The 16,689-nt window shown below is 39.5% G+C and overlaps 1 protein-coding gene across 1 annotated transcript; it reads right to left on the bottom strand.

Annotated features, from left to right (window-relative positions):
• Positions 1–3,447: 3,447 nt before the first annotated feature.
• On the bottom strand, positions 3,448–11,629 carry LOC101861973 (zinc finger protein 330 homolog; the record flags this gene model as incomplete). The annotated part of the gene is given in 9 exon segments (XM_013086256.1): positions 3,448–3,698; positions 4,256–4,408; positions 5,562–5,679; positions 7,626–7,672; positions 8,086–8,190; positions 8,742–8,868; positions 9,731–9,810; positions 10,469–10,539; positions 11,610–11,629. Coding segments are annotated over 9 exon segments (849 nt in total), but the record flags the coding sequence as incomplete, so codon positions are not given.
• Between the last annotated feature and the right edge of the window lie 5,060 nt (positions 11,630–16,689).

The raw sequence follows: 16,689 nt of genomic DNA, 5'->3' as shown, positions 1-16,689 counted from the left end.
CAAAGGTCAAAGCAGCCCGCCTCCTGGGTGATCTAAGTTGTATGGTCACCATCATGGACAAGTTGTCAACTCAAGGACACTACCGTATCATATTGAGCATTTGGTATGAAGTGTATAACGGTTTACATCCCTTCTTTGTGTGTCTATTGAAGATTTTTCTTGGGTTTTTTTCCGAGTATATGCCCGAAACGCTCAGTTAACACTCGAGTTTCTTGAGCCGTGATTAAAAATCTAAAATTTAGTGCTTGTCAACATTTCTCAAAGCCACCGCCCATTTCCGCCTCCTCTAAGAGTTTTTTTTGTGTGCAGGCAACGTACATGTGTTTCAGTTTAGTTTAGTTTTAGTAATAGTTTTACGGCTCTTGCAACATAGTAAAGTGCCGAAGAATAGATTACGTGTTACAAGAGAGTAACATAAACAAACACAAAAAAGGAGGGGAGATAGGGACGACATATGTTTGATGGGGAAGAAGGAGCAAACCACACCAGAGCAACAGCCAACCACCCACCATGTGTTTCAAAGCGGGACATTATTTGAATGAAATGATCCATGGTGTTGCTTCCCGGGTGATCCCCACCGCTCACCACAATATTATTACAGTGATCCCAACTTATAACAGTCTCAGCTATACAGTCGACTCCTCTTGTGTTGATCTTCGTAAGTTGATCTTTTTTCTTGGGTCCCAGCACGACATCTTCTTCACAGATACCAACGGTTAGTTGAACTTCGGATGAATTTTTTTTTCACCCCGCCCCCCGACGACATCATCAACTCATCACCGTAGTCGACTGTAACCGGATTTCGGCTATAGCAGGCTTAAGAGTATGTGGTTTGCGGATGCTCTGGTTTAGTTAGCTCCTTATTTCATATTAAAATTAAACATCTATCGCTTATTTATTTCTCCACCTCCTTTTATTTGTATGTTACTCGGTAGTAATTTCTCTAATCTTCGTCATTTACACATGATATGTCGTCGCCTCAGCTATGTCCAAAGTATACTTAAGTAAGTACTTTGGACAAAATAGTTCTGAAGCGACGACGTAGGACATAAATATGTTGCAAGTGCCGTAAAACTCTTACTAAACTAAAAAGGTTCATTAAAAAATCCTCGAGCCGATCTTTTATAATGCATATATCTATATAGTTATTAAAAAGTTCGTTTTTAGTTTATGGCAGGTATTCGGAATAGGCATGCTCGGAGTATAACATAAATAACAGTATTATAATGAGTGGTCCAAACCATTGCTTGACGCATTGACAAAATCATTAAAAGTTTTTAAAAAATGGATACAGAAACATATAGAAAGCAAATAGTACAAAACATCCACGGTGTTTTGTGCCTATATGACCCACAAGAGGCCTACGTTGATTTTGATGTGTCATTCCATGTATGCAGGGGAGAGGGAAAGCTGGATGCATTTTGGTGTTCTGATTTTCGAATCAATGAGTCGAGTGTCTTAACGTGACCTAGTTCTGGCACCACATCATCTCCCCGCGCGGTGGGTGGCGAAACTTGTTAAAGGAACATGAGGAATGGAAAGTAATACGTGTAGTAGGCACTGGGCTGCAGTAGAACATATATCTAGATCTATATTAATATACGTCTGTTTTTTTTCTCAGTTGTGGTAATTGATTACGAATACAAAGTAGTTGTAGTTGTGAAGCGCATAGAGCATGCTGTAGAGCACGGAATGAGCTAAATAAATGCAATTATGTTCATCAGGCTACCTCCTGTGCATCTCAAATGATGTCTAGTCAACCTCCATGAGACTAAGGTTCTGGGAATTTAAAAAAAAGATGAGGATGAGGAGCTAATAATACATGTACATCTATTAGTCGAAAAGAAAAGAAAAATAACCAATACATTGGCAGCGGGTAACCTGTTATTCACAGAAATTGATATACAGAAAAGTGGGAAGACATGGAATAACATCAAGAGGCTAGTCCAAGACAGAGAAAGATTAAAAATGTTCGTGGCTTATACCCTAATGCAGGGTGAGAAAGGCAATGATAATGTACCTATGTTATTAAAGAGGTCCCTTTTGGTAATTATTAGTTACAGCGATCCCTGGCTATAATAACAGCGTTTGGCTAAAACAGGGAAATCACCTCTGTCTCATCGGCCTAGCTATTGCTGGGGCCCGCTGTAGTCAGAGAATTTGGTTCCAAGATGTCATCCCCCAGTATCTCGCCAAGCAGTTCGAGTGCATCTAACCCCCCTCCCCCAAAGGTGTTTTTTCTCCAAGTCCTTACCCCCAACTCTCTCTCCCTAACACTTGAAGTCTTGTCCTTCACTATTGATGAGTGCCAAAAGATGTTTCGGTGCACAGAGTACATCATTAGAGGTCATGTGTGAATGATCTTTGGTGACCAGTCGTTGACACATGCGTGGTGCTCCCATGAAGTCATGTAAGTGTAAGTGACGCAAACATGCAGTGGAAGTTCAATTTCCTTGTTCGGTCTTGAAAATGGGGGACGACTAAGCAGAGCTCTTGTGAACCTTTCTTAATGTGTCAACAAATTAAGTACATGTAACTCAGAATGACAAATATATTAATCACGATCATAATGTTTCTGCTTTCACTTTCACACTGCAAAAGCTGACTGTTTTTTAAATATTACTAATACTATCATCAAACTAACATTGAAGAATCTTGGTGGTACAGGAAGTGAAAGTAGATCTTGAATTTTTCCAGTTTGCGACTGACATGCTTTGATAAGACTGACACCTAAACCTTCGTCACACTCGCATGCATGCTCGAAACTCACACGCTGAATGTGAAAAGCCAAATGAACACTGCTAACATGACTAGCAAAAATTGAACTCATTGAACTTGTTAAGAAAAGTATACGAAGTTAGGAGGACAAATGTTATTTACCTGGATCAGTTAGAGACACTTCCTTAGATTCTCGGGTCGTTCCGGTGTAATGACCATTTAACTTAACTTCCTAGGGCATGGCAGTCACCTTGTTAAAGACCCAGCTCTGCCGCTTTGTATTCGACTGTGAACCATGGTACAGAATGTTAGAGAGAGAGAGAGAGAGAGAGAGAGAGAAAGAGAGAGAGAGAGAGAGAGAGAGAGAGAGAGAGAGAGAGAGAGAGAGAGAATGTTTTACGGAGCGGGTTGTCCCAGCCCGTGAGACATGTATTTACTTGGCCTAATGTCCTGTCTTGTTGTGCGTTTGGGTGAGTGCAACTTTAAGTCTAACTTTTGTAATGTCTACTGCCATTGTTAACAACCAAGACAAATTTCTCCCTGCGAGATGAATAAAGATTGTCATTGTCAATTATTTTTAGCATCTGTGTCTGAGCAAGTGAAAAAGACAAAGACAAAAGGAAGGAAGAGAGAAAAGAAACACATTAACAACGAAAAGAGAGAGAAACCAGCTCTTCAACGAGAGTACTCAACATTCAGCTATACATACACAAAACCAAAAAGCACACATGATTTGTGAAGTACTGCTTTATTTACAAATCCACTAAATAACCAACCCTTTCATCATACTTTCAATAATAATAGAAATGCCATCAATAGCTTTTTTTAATATTAATAAATTACTTTCAACTATTACACCTTAAGTTTTTCTAATTTTTTTGCTGCACCACCATCTTTTTCAACTTCTTCTTCTTCTTCATCTTCCTCCTCGTCCTCATCATCTTCATCGGAGTCCTCATCATCATCTTCATCATCATCATCTGAAGAGAAAAAATTAAAAGAGAAATTATTATTCCTAATCTTCTCAAGGTTAAGTCCACATGAAGCGATAACATAGAAACAAAGAAAGCAAAAAGCAATTTATTAACATATTATAATTGAACCTGCAAACTTTATTCTGTGCAACACAAACAGTAACTTGGCAAAACACTTTCTGGGAAAAAAAGACAGGGGCACTTCTTCTCCTTCCCCAGCTAGATCTCAGGGGTAATTATCTGTTGGTTTTCCAATCTGCAGTGCAACAAATTTTTACATACACACAAAGGAAAAAAAATATAAATACAATTTACATCAATTGGGAGACGGGCTACTTCGACTCCGCCTGTGAGGCCAAAAAGGACACAACATTCCAACAGATATAGATCTGTTAAAAAAAAAAAATCCAAATTAAATCTTTTGAGTGCAATGGCTAAGGAGTCTAACCGTTACGCCACAGACACTGATTTATTTCCAGTGATAATAATAACCACACACAGACACAAAGAAACAATGACAAATGAGCAAGCAAACAAAAACAAAAGAAAACAAAAACACTAACCATCCGCACGTCGTGCGACACCACCTCCCAACGTGAACCCCCCGAAGGTGAAAGTTCCACCCCCACTGGCTCCATAGTAGCCGTCATCATCATCATCATCATCGTCATAACCGGCTTCTGCCATCTGCTGACGGCCATATTTGTAACCACGAGCTGAAAAAGACACAATGTTGCTGGTTTTATAGAAAAAAACACAACCCCCTCCCCCACCTTCCTCAAACTTCCATCTCTTCGACCTTTCTGTAATAATTTCTCACCTTTTAAGTTTACTCTGTTCTCCAAAAATATAACACGCTGTAATTATTGTTTCATTACAAATGCTATATGGTCACTTTTAAGCACAAGGGTGCTATCCCGAAAAATGCTGTTTTGAGAAAATCGAAGGTAAAGTTTTTGCCCCTTGTTCAGTCTCTATAAAAGACAAGGAGAGTTTTCTCTATAACCAAACAAATATACGCACCAATGAAACCAAACTTCTCCTATAGTTAGGGCAGTGCCCACTTTTGGTGTTGGTCAGGATTTCTGGAAACCCTTGAAATCTGGGTTAGCCCGCTTGTCCTTAAAAGCGACCATATATGACCTAAACACAGTTGCTGTTATTAGCTGTAAAAATTCTATATCTTGTGAGACTAGTAATTTTTTCACTCCCGTAATAGCTAAATTCCAAGAAATATTAGAAGTCATGATTTTTGGTATCTCGTATAGAGATGACATCACCAGTGAGAAAGTGAGAACAAGAATCGGAAATGCCTTCGGGCCATGTTAAACGATGCACACTGAAGTGATATGAAAACATCACATAATCCTCTGGACTGACCAAGACTATCCTACAGCATGAGGAGGGAGATCATGAGGCAGAGAGGAAATGACAGGAAAACATACAAGAGTGGAATGGCCTTCACTAAAACATCATACTATGGAAAGCTGAGAACTCTGAGGAGTAGAAGAAACTGGTTGTAAAATTTACTGTGGTGACCTAACTGTCAGCCAGACCATAGGAGAGGTGAAGGGTGAGGTGAAAGGTGAAGGGCGAGAGAAACGTGGAGTAAAGCCTCCCCATATGAACCATTTGACCTAGTGAACGACATCACAGGTCACCATGGGTTTGCTGTTTATGCTTTACAGGGGAAGGAAGCAGCCAGCGCCGATCATCGTGATGCACGGAGACATGTGGAGTTATGCTTTAAATTTTTCCTGATTTTCTACTAGTACTAGTACGTAACAATTTCAGACCACGTGTCATAACATTTTACACATTACAAGGATAAGGAGTTTAAAAACACAAGCAGATAGCTGGGATCCTTACTGGACATGCTGAGTTCTTTGACTTCCTGCGTGTCCATGCCACACTTGGGACATGGGAAGGCCTGACCTTTGGTGTACTTGAACCCCTTGCGGCGGACATGGTCATCACAGTAGCATTGCTGGAAATGGATGAGGGCACCATGTATGATAATAGAAATTTCACGTCTCATGATAAAAGAAATTACACGGTGGTATATTATAAAAGAAATTGAACAGTGCGAGATGAAAGAAATGACATCGTGTGTGACGAAAGAAATTAGTAGTAAAAGGAATTATATTGTACATGATAGGAGAACAAGCATCATATGTGATAAGAGAATTAGAAATTAATAGTTTAAGATAAAGATATTACATCAAGTGTGAAAAAGAAAGTAGATGATTTGGGAAAAATACATTACATTGCATGTCATCGAAAAGAAATGACATAGTGTATGTGAAAAATATATTTTAAATGCAAGTGATAAAAAAAAAGAAAATAACATTGTAATAAAAGAAACTACACTGTTTGTGATAAAAGTACAGCCGAACCTGTCCAACACAACCATCCATAGTGCATGAGAAAAGTGGTCATCTTAAACTGCGTCATTATAATATGTAAAAAGGAGCAGGGGGGATGGGAAGTGGTCATTTACAAGTGACTGTCTTGGACTGGTGGTCGTTAGAGCAGGTTTGACAGTATAACATTTACACTGTACCAGTACCATGTTGTATGAAATGAACATTGAATCAAACTCCTTGATTCCTTGATTACTGCACTTAAGAAGACTGACCATAGAAGAACCATAAAGAGTACTGTTGAAATAGCTCTAAATTCTATTATACAATTACTGTAAAATAGCTTTCTTATTCTTCTTTTTAGCTTTTCCAGAGGTTGGATGCTTCTCAGACCTTTCTGCAATAAAACACTTGGTCTCTTGCCATTCTACCTGCCCGAGCCAGGTTTCTATGTCCTGTTCCCATCGCCTTGTAGGTCTCCTCTTTCCTCTCTTGCCTTCTACCTACAGTGGAAACCATATATAACAGGCCCTGTAATAACAGGGATCCGGTAATAACAGGGATTCTTTAAATCCCCGTTTTTTCCTACTCTTTATCTCTATTAAGAGTTATCGGCAATAACAGGGTCCCATCGGAGCCCAACCGGTTATAGCAGGGACAAAGGCTCGTTAACAATGTGTAAAAAGTAAGAGAGAGAGAGAGGCAGAGAGAGAGAGAGAGAGAGAGAGAGAGAGAGAGAGAGAGAGAGAGAGAGAGAGAGAGAGAGAGAGAGAGAGAGAGAGAGAGAGAGTAATGAAGCAAGCCCACGCAAGCCATGCCACTGCAAGTACACACAGCTTGTGAAGCGAGAGAGGGCTGCAGTGTGCTGCACAGACCTCGATCTAGCCCGAAACCTAGCAACACGCACGCGTAATGTGTCTCCAACGATGTCAAGTGCATGAGAAACTGCCTTTCAATTGACAAAAAATACGATATAATCCAGGCTGTTGACAAAAAGCAAGCTCCACTGGCAGAGATTTGTCGTTACTTCGACATTCCACAAGGGTCGATTCACACCGTTATCAAGGATAGAACGAAGATAGTGGCAACATACTCCAATGGAAAGTTTGCTCTGGATCGAATGAAGATGAGACTACCCGATGCAGATGCTGTGGACCAAGCTCTTCTGATGTGGTTTAAGGAGGCAAGGAGAAAGTTAATGCCAAAACCCCTGTTGGTGGGTACTTGTGGCAAGGGAAACAACCCATGAATAAGTACAGTTCCTTACATTTCTGATTTAACAGGGATCGAATATAACAGGACATTTTCTCTACTCTGTTATATCAGGTTTCCATTGTATATGTGCTTTGAGAATAGGTTTCTCCAATGAATCATGTCATTTGATAACATCACAATACAATTTTTTACGTCATCTGTTACAGAGGCTTTCCCTGACTGAGCTGCTCTGCGCTAAATACAGTCAACATGCAGATGTACAAAAGGCCTAGTTTATTTTTTGTTTTCTTAAAAGGAAAACAAGTGAGGATAATCTTTTAAAAAAATTCTAATGGAAGAATAAATTTAGCCTTACCTTGCACTTTAAGCAGGAATATTGCCCAAGTTTATTACATGAAAGACCTGTAAGAAATAATAAAAAATGTACATTATACCATATAATGCAATATACAGCATATAATGTCTTAATTTTTGTTAGCATACAAATTACACAACAGCATTCACTAATGTACATATTATACACATTCTTCTATTGTTTTCATTATTAAAACAACCACTCTGAACTGAAGCACAACTCCGGCAAGAGGAATAACGATACAATAAAACCCATTCAGTGCAGACAGACAGAGATAGTGGATAAAATAACTTCTCTTTGCGGGAATCAAATTCATGTCATCTGCCTGCAAGCGTCCGAAGCCTAACCTTTACACCACAGACACCTGCAGAGAGGCTGTGATGAGCAACAGCAATTAATTGTTAAGTTCCTTAATGACAGAAATGTTCACACAGCTGTCAAAAAACCGAGGGTCACTTACATTTATAGTTTTCTTGATCCAGCACCTGGCAACTTGCTTGATGTTCAAACTGATCATCCTCGCACAAGAAACTGTTACAGAAACTGCAGGTGAAAATCCTTCCACCTGTGGCAACAAAAGGGAGGGGAAGAAATGAACACTTTTCAACAGTAATTTTCTCATAATGTGACACAAGTCATATAATTTCTTCAAGAATCACATAAATTTTAACATAATAACCTTGACTTCTTCAGAAAACATTTTTTCCCCCCATTACCTGTCTTACAGCATTAAAGCAATGCATCAATAAAGAATCAATACGTCACACATCTCTTGACTGAGTTGCATCAGTGGTCTAGTGGTAACACTATTGGGTTCGTAACTGAAAGGTCACGCGTACAGATTCTGTCAGGGGCTTGACATTGCGTCCTTGGTAAAGGCATTTTACATGAATTTTCCTCACTTCATGTACGTGAAAATGGGTATATTATATGACCACAGACGGCGAAAGATTTTGTCAGTTTGTTAGTGTTTGAGCACTTAATCGGCTGCTTGCACTGTATGCTTCCAAACACTGATGCCACATATACTACAGGTGAGGGGAAGCAGTATGAAGCAAACAATGGAAAAATCATACCCTTTGCACTTCAACATCAAAGATAAGTGTAAGAACCCACCGTGTTCCCACACTCCTCTCTTGCACTCATAGCATATGGCATCTGCCAGGGGACACGTGCACGGGTGGGTCTGCAAGCACCTTTTGCTGTGACAAATCCAGGCCTCGCAGAAGTCACATATGGCACCCTGAAAAGAAATTCAAAGTCTGTTTTAAACCACATCATTATCATTAGCAAAGCCTTTAATTTGATCACATAAAAAACAACGACAATAAACAGTCTAACCTATCAAATCTGAAACATGTCCGTAGAGGAACCTCTCAGCTCCCCTCCCATTAAATTTCTACATACTTGATTATCTTGAACATCATGGCAGTTACGTTCCAGTTTTAGTAGAAGTTTTACAGCGCTCGCAACTGCATAAGGTCAAATGAGTGCCAGAAGATTAGAGCTGTTACAAGAGAGTAACAAACATAAAAAGGACGAAGGGGAAATAAGGACGAAGGGGAAATAAGGACGATAGATGTTTGATAGGAAAGAAGAAGCAAACCACACCAGAGCACCCATCAACCACCCACAGTTACGTTCCAGAACTTCATGCAACAGGAGAACCTCCTCAAAGGAAACGATATAGTTATATACCTCTGAAAACCCTCCCCGCACACTTGTAAACCCCTCCCATGCTCTTAGAATTCTACATTTGTAGTGTAAGAGACCAACAGTATCCAAAAATAAAACATTTGTATCTATATAGTTGTTAATATCCTGACCTAAATTAAACAGCATGCTCTGATTGGCAGTGTCTCACAGAACAAAAAGTCTTTAGCATAGGTAAAGGTTTAGTTCTAGAGCACTTGCAACACAAATAGATCATGTAAGTGCTGAAAATGAGAAGTGCTACTAGAGAGTAACATATACAGATAAGAAGAAGGAGAGCTAAGGATGATACATCTTTGCTAGAAAAGAAGGAGCAAACCACACTAAACATCAACATAAAACTTTTGGGCAAAACTGTCAAGCTGTATAACACAACAACAACTGGCACTCACCACCATGCCGAGCCCTGTGGCGTACTGGGTAGCATGGCGTACGGCGCAATCACCGCCCTTGGACATGCACTTTATTTTTCCTGCAGAGTGAAAACAAAGTTTAAGTTAAAGCTTCCAAATACATGTAGTTGATGTTAAAAAACTTTGATGAACGCAACTTGTTCCTCCTGTTCTCAGTGTACCGCTATTTCAGTTGTATATGTTCTAAATACTACAGTGGAGTCCCCTTTCACCAAAATCTGCAGGATTTTCATCAAGCCATATTTTTGGTTTAGAGAGATTAAACAGTGAAGCAAAATTTTTGGGAATTTTATTTTCTTTCAGTCTGCTGCTGTTTTCGAATTGTCTGTGTTCATTTCAAGTGGACTCCACTCTACTTCATAAAACTACAGCATGTGTTGAAACAAACATATGGAGATTTTGCATCACAGAAGCTAGTCAAAGCACACTGATATTTTCTTCCCATAGGAGGTCAATATAGTATCTAATCTATCTTAAAATGAACATGACTGTGCATGATATTAGTTGCAATTACAGAAAAAGTAACTGTACAGAGTCAGTGGTCTGTGCAACGATCCTTTCCCACATTTAAACCAAATAAACTGGAATATTTCTCACAACCGGTAATGGTTTTTATCACAATCCGAAATACACTTTTGATTGGAATACCCCCCCCCCCCCTACCAATAAGGACATGGACATGATGCCAAAATCCAAAACAATTTAACAGGAACTTACCACATTGTGCACATAATGGCAACCGCTGCAGTGAATTGCAGAAGTAACAAAAAGCCCGGTTTTTCTGAGATCTGAAAAGAAAAAATAACCACTAGAATCTTTCTTAAAAAAGCAAACAATTTCCTCTTATACTTGACCCATGACAGTTGCTTTTCATGTGTAGTAGTATTAACCAGAAGATGATATTAATTGATAAAAAGTGACATACATTTAATCCAAGAAAACACTAAATCTTCCACAAATATTTTATGAGATGCTGAAAAAATTTGTACGGGAGGAAAACTTAGACAATTCTCCACCAGTTCTTGATCACACTCAATTTAGATAATTTAAAAACCAAAAAGAGTTAACCAGAAACCTACAATCCATCATCATTGCCTTTCTAAACCCTGGACCACGGTACTGGCCACTGACAAGTACTCTTCCATACCATGGGCTTCCTTTCCAACATTATTCAATGTCTTTCCACTTCCTGTACATCGTTCTCTGTCTCCATTTTCCATGTGACCTACCCCTTGATCTCTTGCCCTTTGAATTCCAATCTAACACTTTCTTAGTTATCCAGATGCTTCCTGAGGGTATGTTCCAATACATTACCGAAGCCTTCTTTTCACTTATGTCCTACTGAACTCTGTCTTATTCGGAATATTCCCCTTAATACATTTCATTTGGGACCCTGTCTGTCCATCTGATCCCTAACGATCCTCTTTTTGCAAGTCAGTGAGCAGGCCAGGATGTACATTCCTGCATCCTGTCTTTTCAAACATGACGCTCTTGATGAGGTTTATCAACTTCTACCAGATTCCGTGACGTCCCAGTATCTTCTACAATGTTGCACAGTATATGCTGCCAAAGGCTTCCTCATATTTTCATAGTCAGGGGACTTGACAATCAACTGAGAGTTCCACTCTGAGGAATTATATTCTAGTATGATACTCAGCATGGCAATCTGGCCAATGGTTAACCAATTTTTCTGAAAACCGAACTGTTCAACATAAGTTATGGATCTGTTACATTCTTGATTCTCTCCAGCATGATGACGTTGAAACACCTTTCCTGGTATCGAGGGAAGGATAATTCCTCTATGTTTGAATAGCTTAGTGCACTCTTGTCTACATCATTTAATTATTAATACACATACCTTCTGCACTGGTCACATTCCTGTAAAAAATACAGAAATAAATAAAATTATGAACACATTAGAACATAGATTGAATTATGTCAGATATTCCTTTGAGATAAAATTAATTTACTACAACAGTGGTTACATTGGCAGAGCTCAACATTTAAAAGAAAGTTAGTAATTATAGGTAATTTTAAATTACTGTACTATAACCCCCCCCCCCCCCCCTCCCCCTCCAGAAAGGGTCATTTTCAAACCTGACTGAATGACAATCAATTCACAAAAAACATCATATTGTAGCTTGGAAAATACTGGGTGGCATGATCCCCTGAACCCCCCAGTCTTCAAAACTCATGTCTTTGACTTGGTTGTTCTGAAATGTGACAGTCTACTGTGAAATTAGTGTTGAAACAGCATAACATGTATATGTGCAACACCTATTGGCATTTTCAATTCTGAATAAACAACAATCTAAAAAATTAATCATTTCAGTAATGGTTTGCAGCTGTTGAAAAGATGAATTTTTTTTGTAAAACATAAAAAAAATAAAAAATGGGTGGTTGGCGGGTGCTCTAGAGTGGTTTGCTCCTTCTTTCCTATTAAACATATTTCCTCCTTATCTATCATCCTTTTTTGTGTTTGTTACTCTCTTGTAACACTTCTAATCTTTGGCACTTATAAATATGACCTAATTGTGTTGCAAGTGCCGTAAAACTCTTACTAAAACTACAAAAATATTGAGCTGCAATGGATTTCCTGAGAATTAAATGAGAGTGATAAAAAATATGAAATACATAATTAAACTTAATTAAGTTATTTTAAAAAGCATCTTATAGACATCATTATGAGTGATCAGCTGCTCAGATGATGGCCACCAGTCTAATTCTAATATGGCCACTTTTTTCCTCGACAATACGTGGCCGTCTCACACAGGTTTGACTGTTCTTCTGAGGTCCCAACTGGAGGTGGTCACAGGCTTAGGGCTGCCGCAGGGCTCATTAAAATGTTTTTTTTTTGCTTGTTTTTTTTTCTCTTTTGAAAGAGGACAGAGGATAGGACGGTTTTGTGGGACTTTTTGAGGTTTGTTGGTAGTTGAAAAAAAAAAGGGTTCCTTGAAAGGTCAAAACAAAAGGAAATGTGTCAGATGAGGAAGGCCAAGTGTCATAGTAAAACAAATAAATGGGTTGCCACCTAGGCCTTCTCAGGGGAGGCCGTATATCCAGGACGATTGGCCTCGGCATTGGAGGCCTACCGCGTTCCAGGAGTGTAAATGCGAAAAGCGGCGATAGACTAATGCGCTGGTGCGGGTGATGGAGCATTCTCGCGCTGTACTCACTAGACTGGCCTACATGGAACCTTACTTAAATTCAATGTATTTTTGTTGTTGCTGCTTTGTTGTGAGAGTTTATCGGCTCTTATAACAAAGGAAGATCACATCAGTGACAGAGTGTATCAATTCGTCAACATGAAAATGAATTACGTTCGCACTTTACAATGAAATACAGACCGTGGCACACAAGTGGGATAACTTTGGTTCTTCACTTGCAACGGATAGCCTACAAGAGACACCGTTCTCATTCTACATGTTTAAACAAACATAAAAGAAAATTAATTTCACACACACACACACACTGATCTTCAAATGGTGTGCACATAACTGAAACCAATCAGCTGTTGATAAAAAAAGACGTCTCTTACCTCTGAAAAAGTTACTGTTTGCATGATCAGGATGACAGCTTTGCTTTTTTTTTTCTTCCCCTGTCCTAATATTTGCCAACTGCATGAGCTTAGGATAACAATATCAAGATGGAATGTCGATGGAAAGTCCCTCAAAATCGCCACCAATCAATTTCTGCAGTTTTTCTGTGGTTTCCAACAACAAAAAAACCCTACCCAGCAAGTGGTAGATCTAGAGTAGTGCAGGCCAACAATGCCTCTCTGGAAGGTTACACACGAAGTGCAAAATTTCTTCTAGGCTTACTGACTCTAGCATGTGACAACATCGCAAGTGAAGCCTGGATGCCTGATGTGCCTTAGTTTGTGAAGCTTCAAATGAAACCTCTTTCACGTGGTCATGGCATGGGTGTGGTGAACAACAAGTAAAATACATCGAAAATGCAAAAACAGGGCCATCTCGAGTTCTGCTGAGCGAGACACGTGTATATTGAATTATAATCTCTCTTTGCAACATTGCCAATGGCTGTCAGCTTCATTATATTCATATCCATTGTTTGATAAAACTGAATCGAACTTGAAGGCATCTCTCTTTCTTTAAATACATTCATTTCATCAATACCAGTAGCTCTAGAAGAAGCTGAACTTGTTGTAGTTGCTCTTTTTTCTTTTTTTTTTTTTTGGAGCTGGTGTGCCACAACAAGATGGTGGTACTTCTGGAAATATTGATGGAGACTCTGTGGGCACTATAAATCTTCCAGCCCGTGTCAAAGGTACATCAGGTGGAAAGTGCAGAGAGCAAACTTTCATGTACTATACATTGTAATCCGTGACATCTTCTACCATGATTAATTTATTTGGAACACTTTTGATCCACTGTGCTTTTTTCTGAATCTTTTGGAAATCTATATTATTATTTTGCTATCTCCCTTTTGGCTGGCATAACCACTTCTACAGCCCTATCCCCTACACTTTCTTCCCATGTTCAAATTTGAAATGTTGCTCACACGGTTCTTTGCGCTGAAACGGAGACGTCAGCTGAAATTTTTTTCACAGTAGCATTAGACTAGTAACAATAACACTCAAGATGAAAGAAAACTAGACTCTGGGCTGAACACTAAAACACACAACATAAGCACAAATTTAATCCTTAGAATTGAGTGTAGTGAAAATACATCCAATCAAATGAAAAAAAAACGTGTACATCCCAAGCACTGAACGAAACAATGAAGAGGCTAGGAGATTAGACAGACTAAACGGCTACACACTACAGACTACACACATTACTATTACACTATCGGCACGCAAAAGCGTAATGCAAAAATGTTCCACCACCTGTATACGTTTTAGTATTAGAGCATCTACTTATCGCCGCTTTTCGCTTTTAATTGGCGCTTTTCACATTTATCCTCGATAAGATAAGAACCGGTCTCGAGGCGAGCTTATCAAGATAAGGTTGCCCACCCCGGCCTCCATGCCGGAGCCAATCGTCCTGGATATACGGCCTCCCCTGAGATTGCCTAGGTTGCCACCAATCGGTGAACGAACAATACTTCTGTCTCAAGTTTGTGTAGACTTCCATAGCTATGGACTGGGTTTACGGACTGAGTTGTGAATGGGGCTTGTAGGTTATAACGGATCACACGATACCCTCACCAAAGCTGAAAATTTATTGTTACACCCATTGGTCAACTTGGATACATGAGCAACCTAAGCAACATGATCATTTCATCTAATGGAGGGACTGACAATAATGACAGATGAATTAATTATGACAGCTTGTACACAGCGTCAGGGGAAAATACATAATTTTTGCCAAAGCCTGGCCATCAAAGGCAGGTAAATTTTGCAGTGGGTTGATAAAATAGGGTGTCTGCGGCCGCCTTGGTGTTTCACAAAGTTAAATTAGATTCTATATATATATATAGATCCAGAAAAAACCCCGCAAGGGATGAAATGGAAAGTAGCCGCTTGTACAGGTGGCCGTTTCACACAGGTGGCTGTCATGACATGTTATGTTCGACTGTACTTTAAATGTAAAAATTATTTAATTTTTGACTTCTTATTGTCCAGACAAATGTATCATGCTAATTTGCTAGATACCAATGTTTCGCTATTCTCAACCCCTCGTTTTAAAATCGTTGTGCGGCTGGCGGCGTGGTCCCACGTAGTAACGTCGGTAGTGAGACACAGATAGTCTATTTTTTTTTTACCGGAGAGGCGAAAAATGTTTTTACATTAATGTTATTTTATTTGTTGTTTATTAAAGATTCAATTTAACAAAGATCTGGTTAAGAAGAAATTGATTATATTCTGTTTCAAAAGTCTGCATGGGGGGCTCTCATGGTCTAGAGGATAAGGTGTTGGCCTCTCGTTCGTTCAAAGGTCCCGAGTTTGAATCAGGGTAGTGACCGAAAAATTTCCTTGTTCTCTAAACTTGTCTGCTTTCACCTCCTTTCTTGCTTTCTAGCAATGTTCTGTCGCCTCCTTTCGTCTCTTCTTCTGCCCCCACCCCCTTTGCCCCTCCTCTGGGATCCTGATTCTATCTATGCAGCCTTTCTACTGCTACTCTTTGGCTTCTTCTTACTGCTGTCTTTCAGCCATACCCCTGATCTTCTGGTAGGAAAGATCTACACCTAGCCTTCTCAGACAAGGGCGAAAAATCTCGGAGAGCCTGTGTGCAAGTTGCGCATGTTGAAGATCCCTTGGTGGTCTAAAATCGATAAGAGTAGGCTTCCGCCGCCACCCGCGCAAAATTCTAAATTTCCTACCAACTGAAAAAGTTTAATGACCTTGTGCAGTTACGAGCGCCGTAAAACACTTATAAAAATTAAAAAACAAAAGTCTGCATTGTAATTTTCTATTCCCATATCCTGACTTGAATTCTGTAAGAGCACTCCTTCATCCCATGGGATGACATCCCGTTAAACGTAGAAAAGACGCATCTTCTTTCTGATTGGCTGCTAATTTTAGTAATGTGATGTCATCACGTCCTGGGATACTCACATGGAACGACGTGTTTTCAGTAACATTTCGGATTTCCTAGATCTTAATCTAGATTCTAGATAAGATCTAGATCTAGATTCTTGATCTAGTAGGCCTACTTGGACATGATGGAAGACCCCACGAAAATTGCCGTAAAGACGCAGGAGGACTAGATCTAGATATCTAAATTTAGATCTACCACCCCCCCCCCCCTTTCCCCTCTTTCCGCCCACTTTCAATCAGAAATTATATCTCTACGTCTGTTCATGATAAATGGGTATGCTTTTGTCAAAAGCGAGACAAATAAACAATCTTCAAGATAATTGCAATGACTCCATAATATGCCCAAAATTTGACGAACGCCTATTTTCACATTGTCGCTGGTCCAGATTAGAATTACTTCTTGACTTTGTCTGAGCGGACGTAATGCAATTCGTCC

Source organism: Aplysia californica, unplaced genomic scaffold (assembly GCF_000002075.1).
Source record: "Aplysia californica isolate F4 #8 unplaced genomic scaffold, AplCal3.0 scaffold00448, whole genome shotgun sequence".
Lineage (NCBI taxonomy): Eukaryota > Metazoa > Mollusca > Gastropoda > Aplysiida > Aplysiidae > Aplysia > Aplysia californica.
The sequence above is the reverse complement of the archived record's forward strand: the minus strand, read 5'-3'. Positions and strand labels throughout refer to the sequence as shown.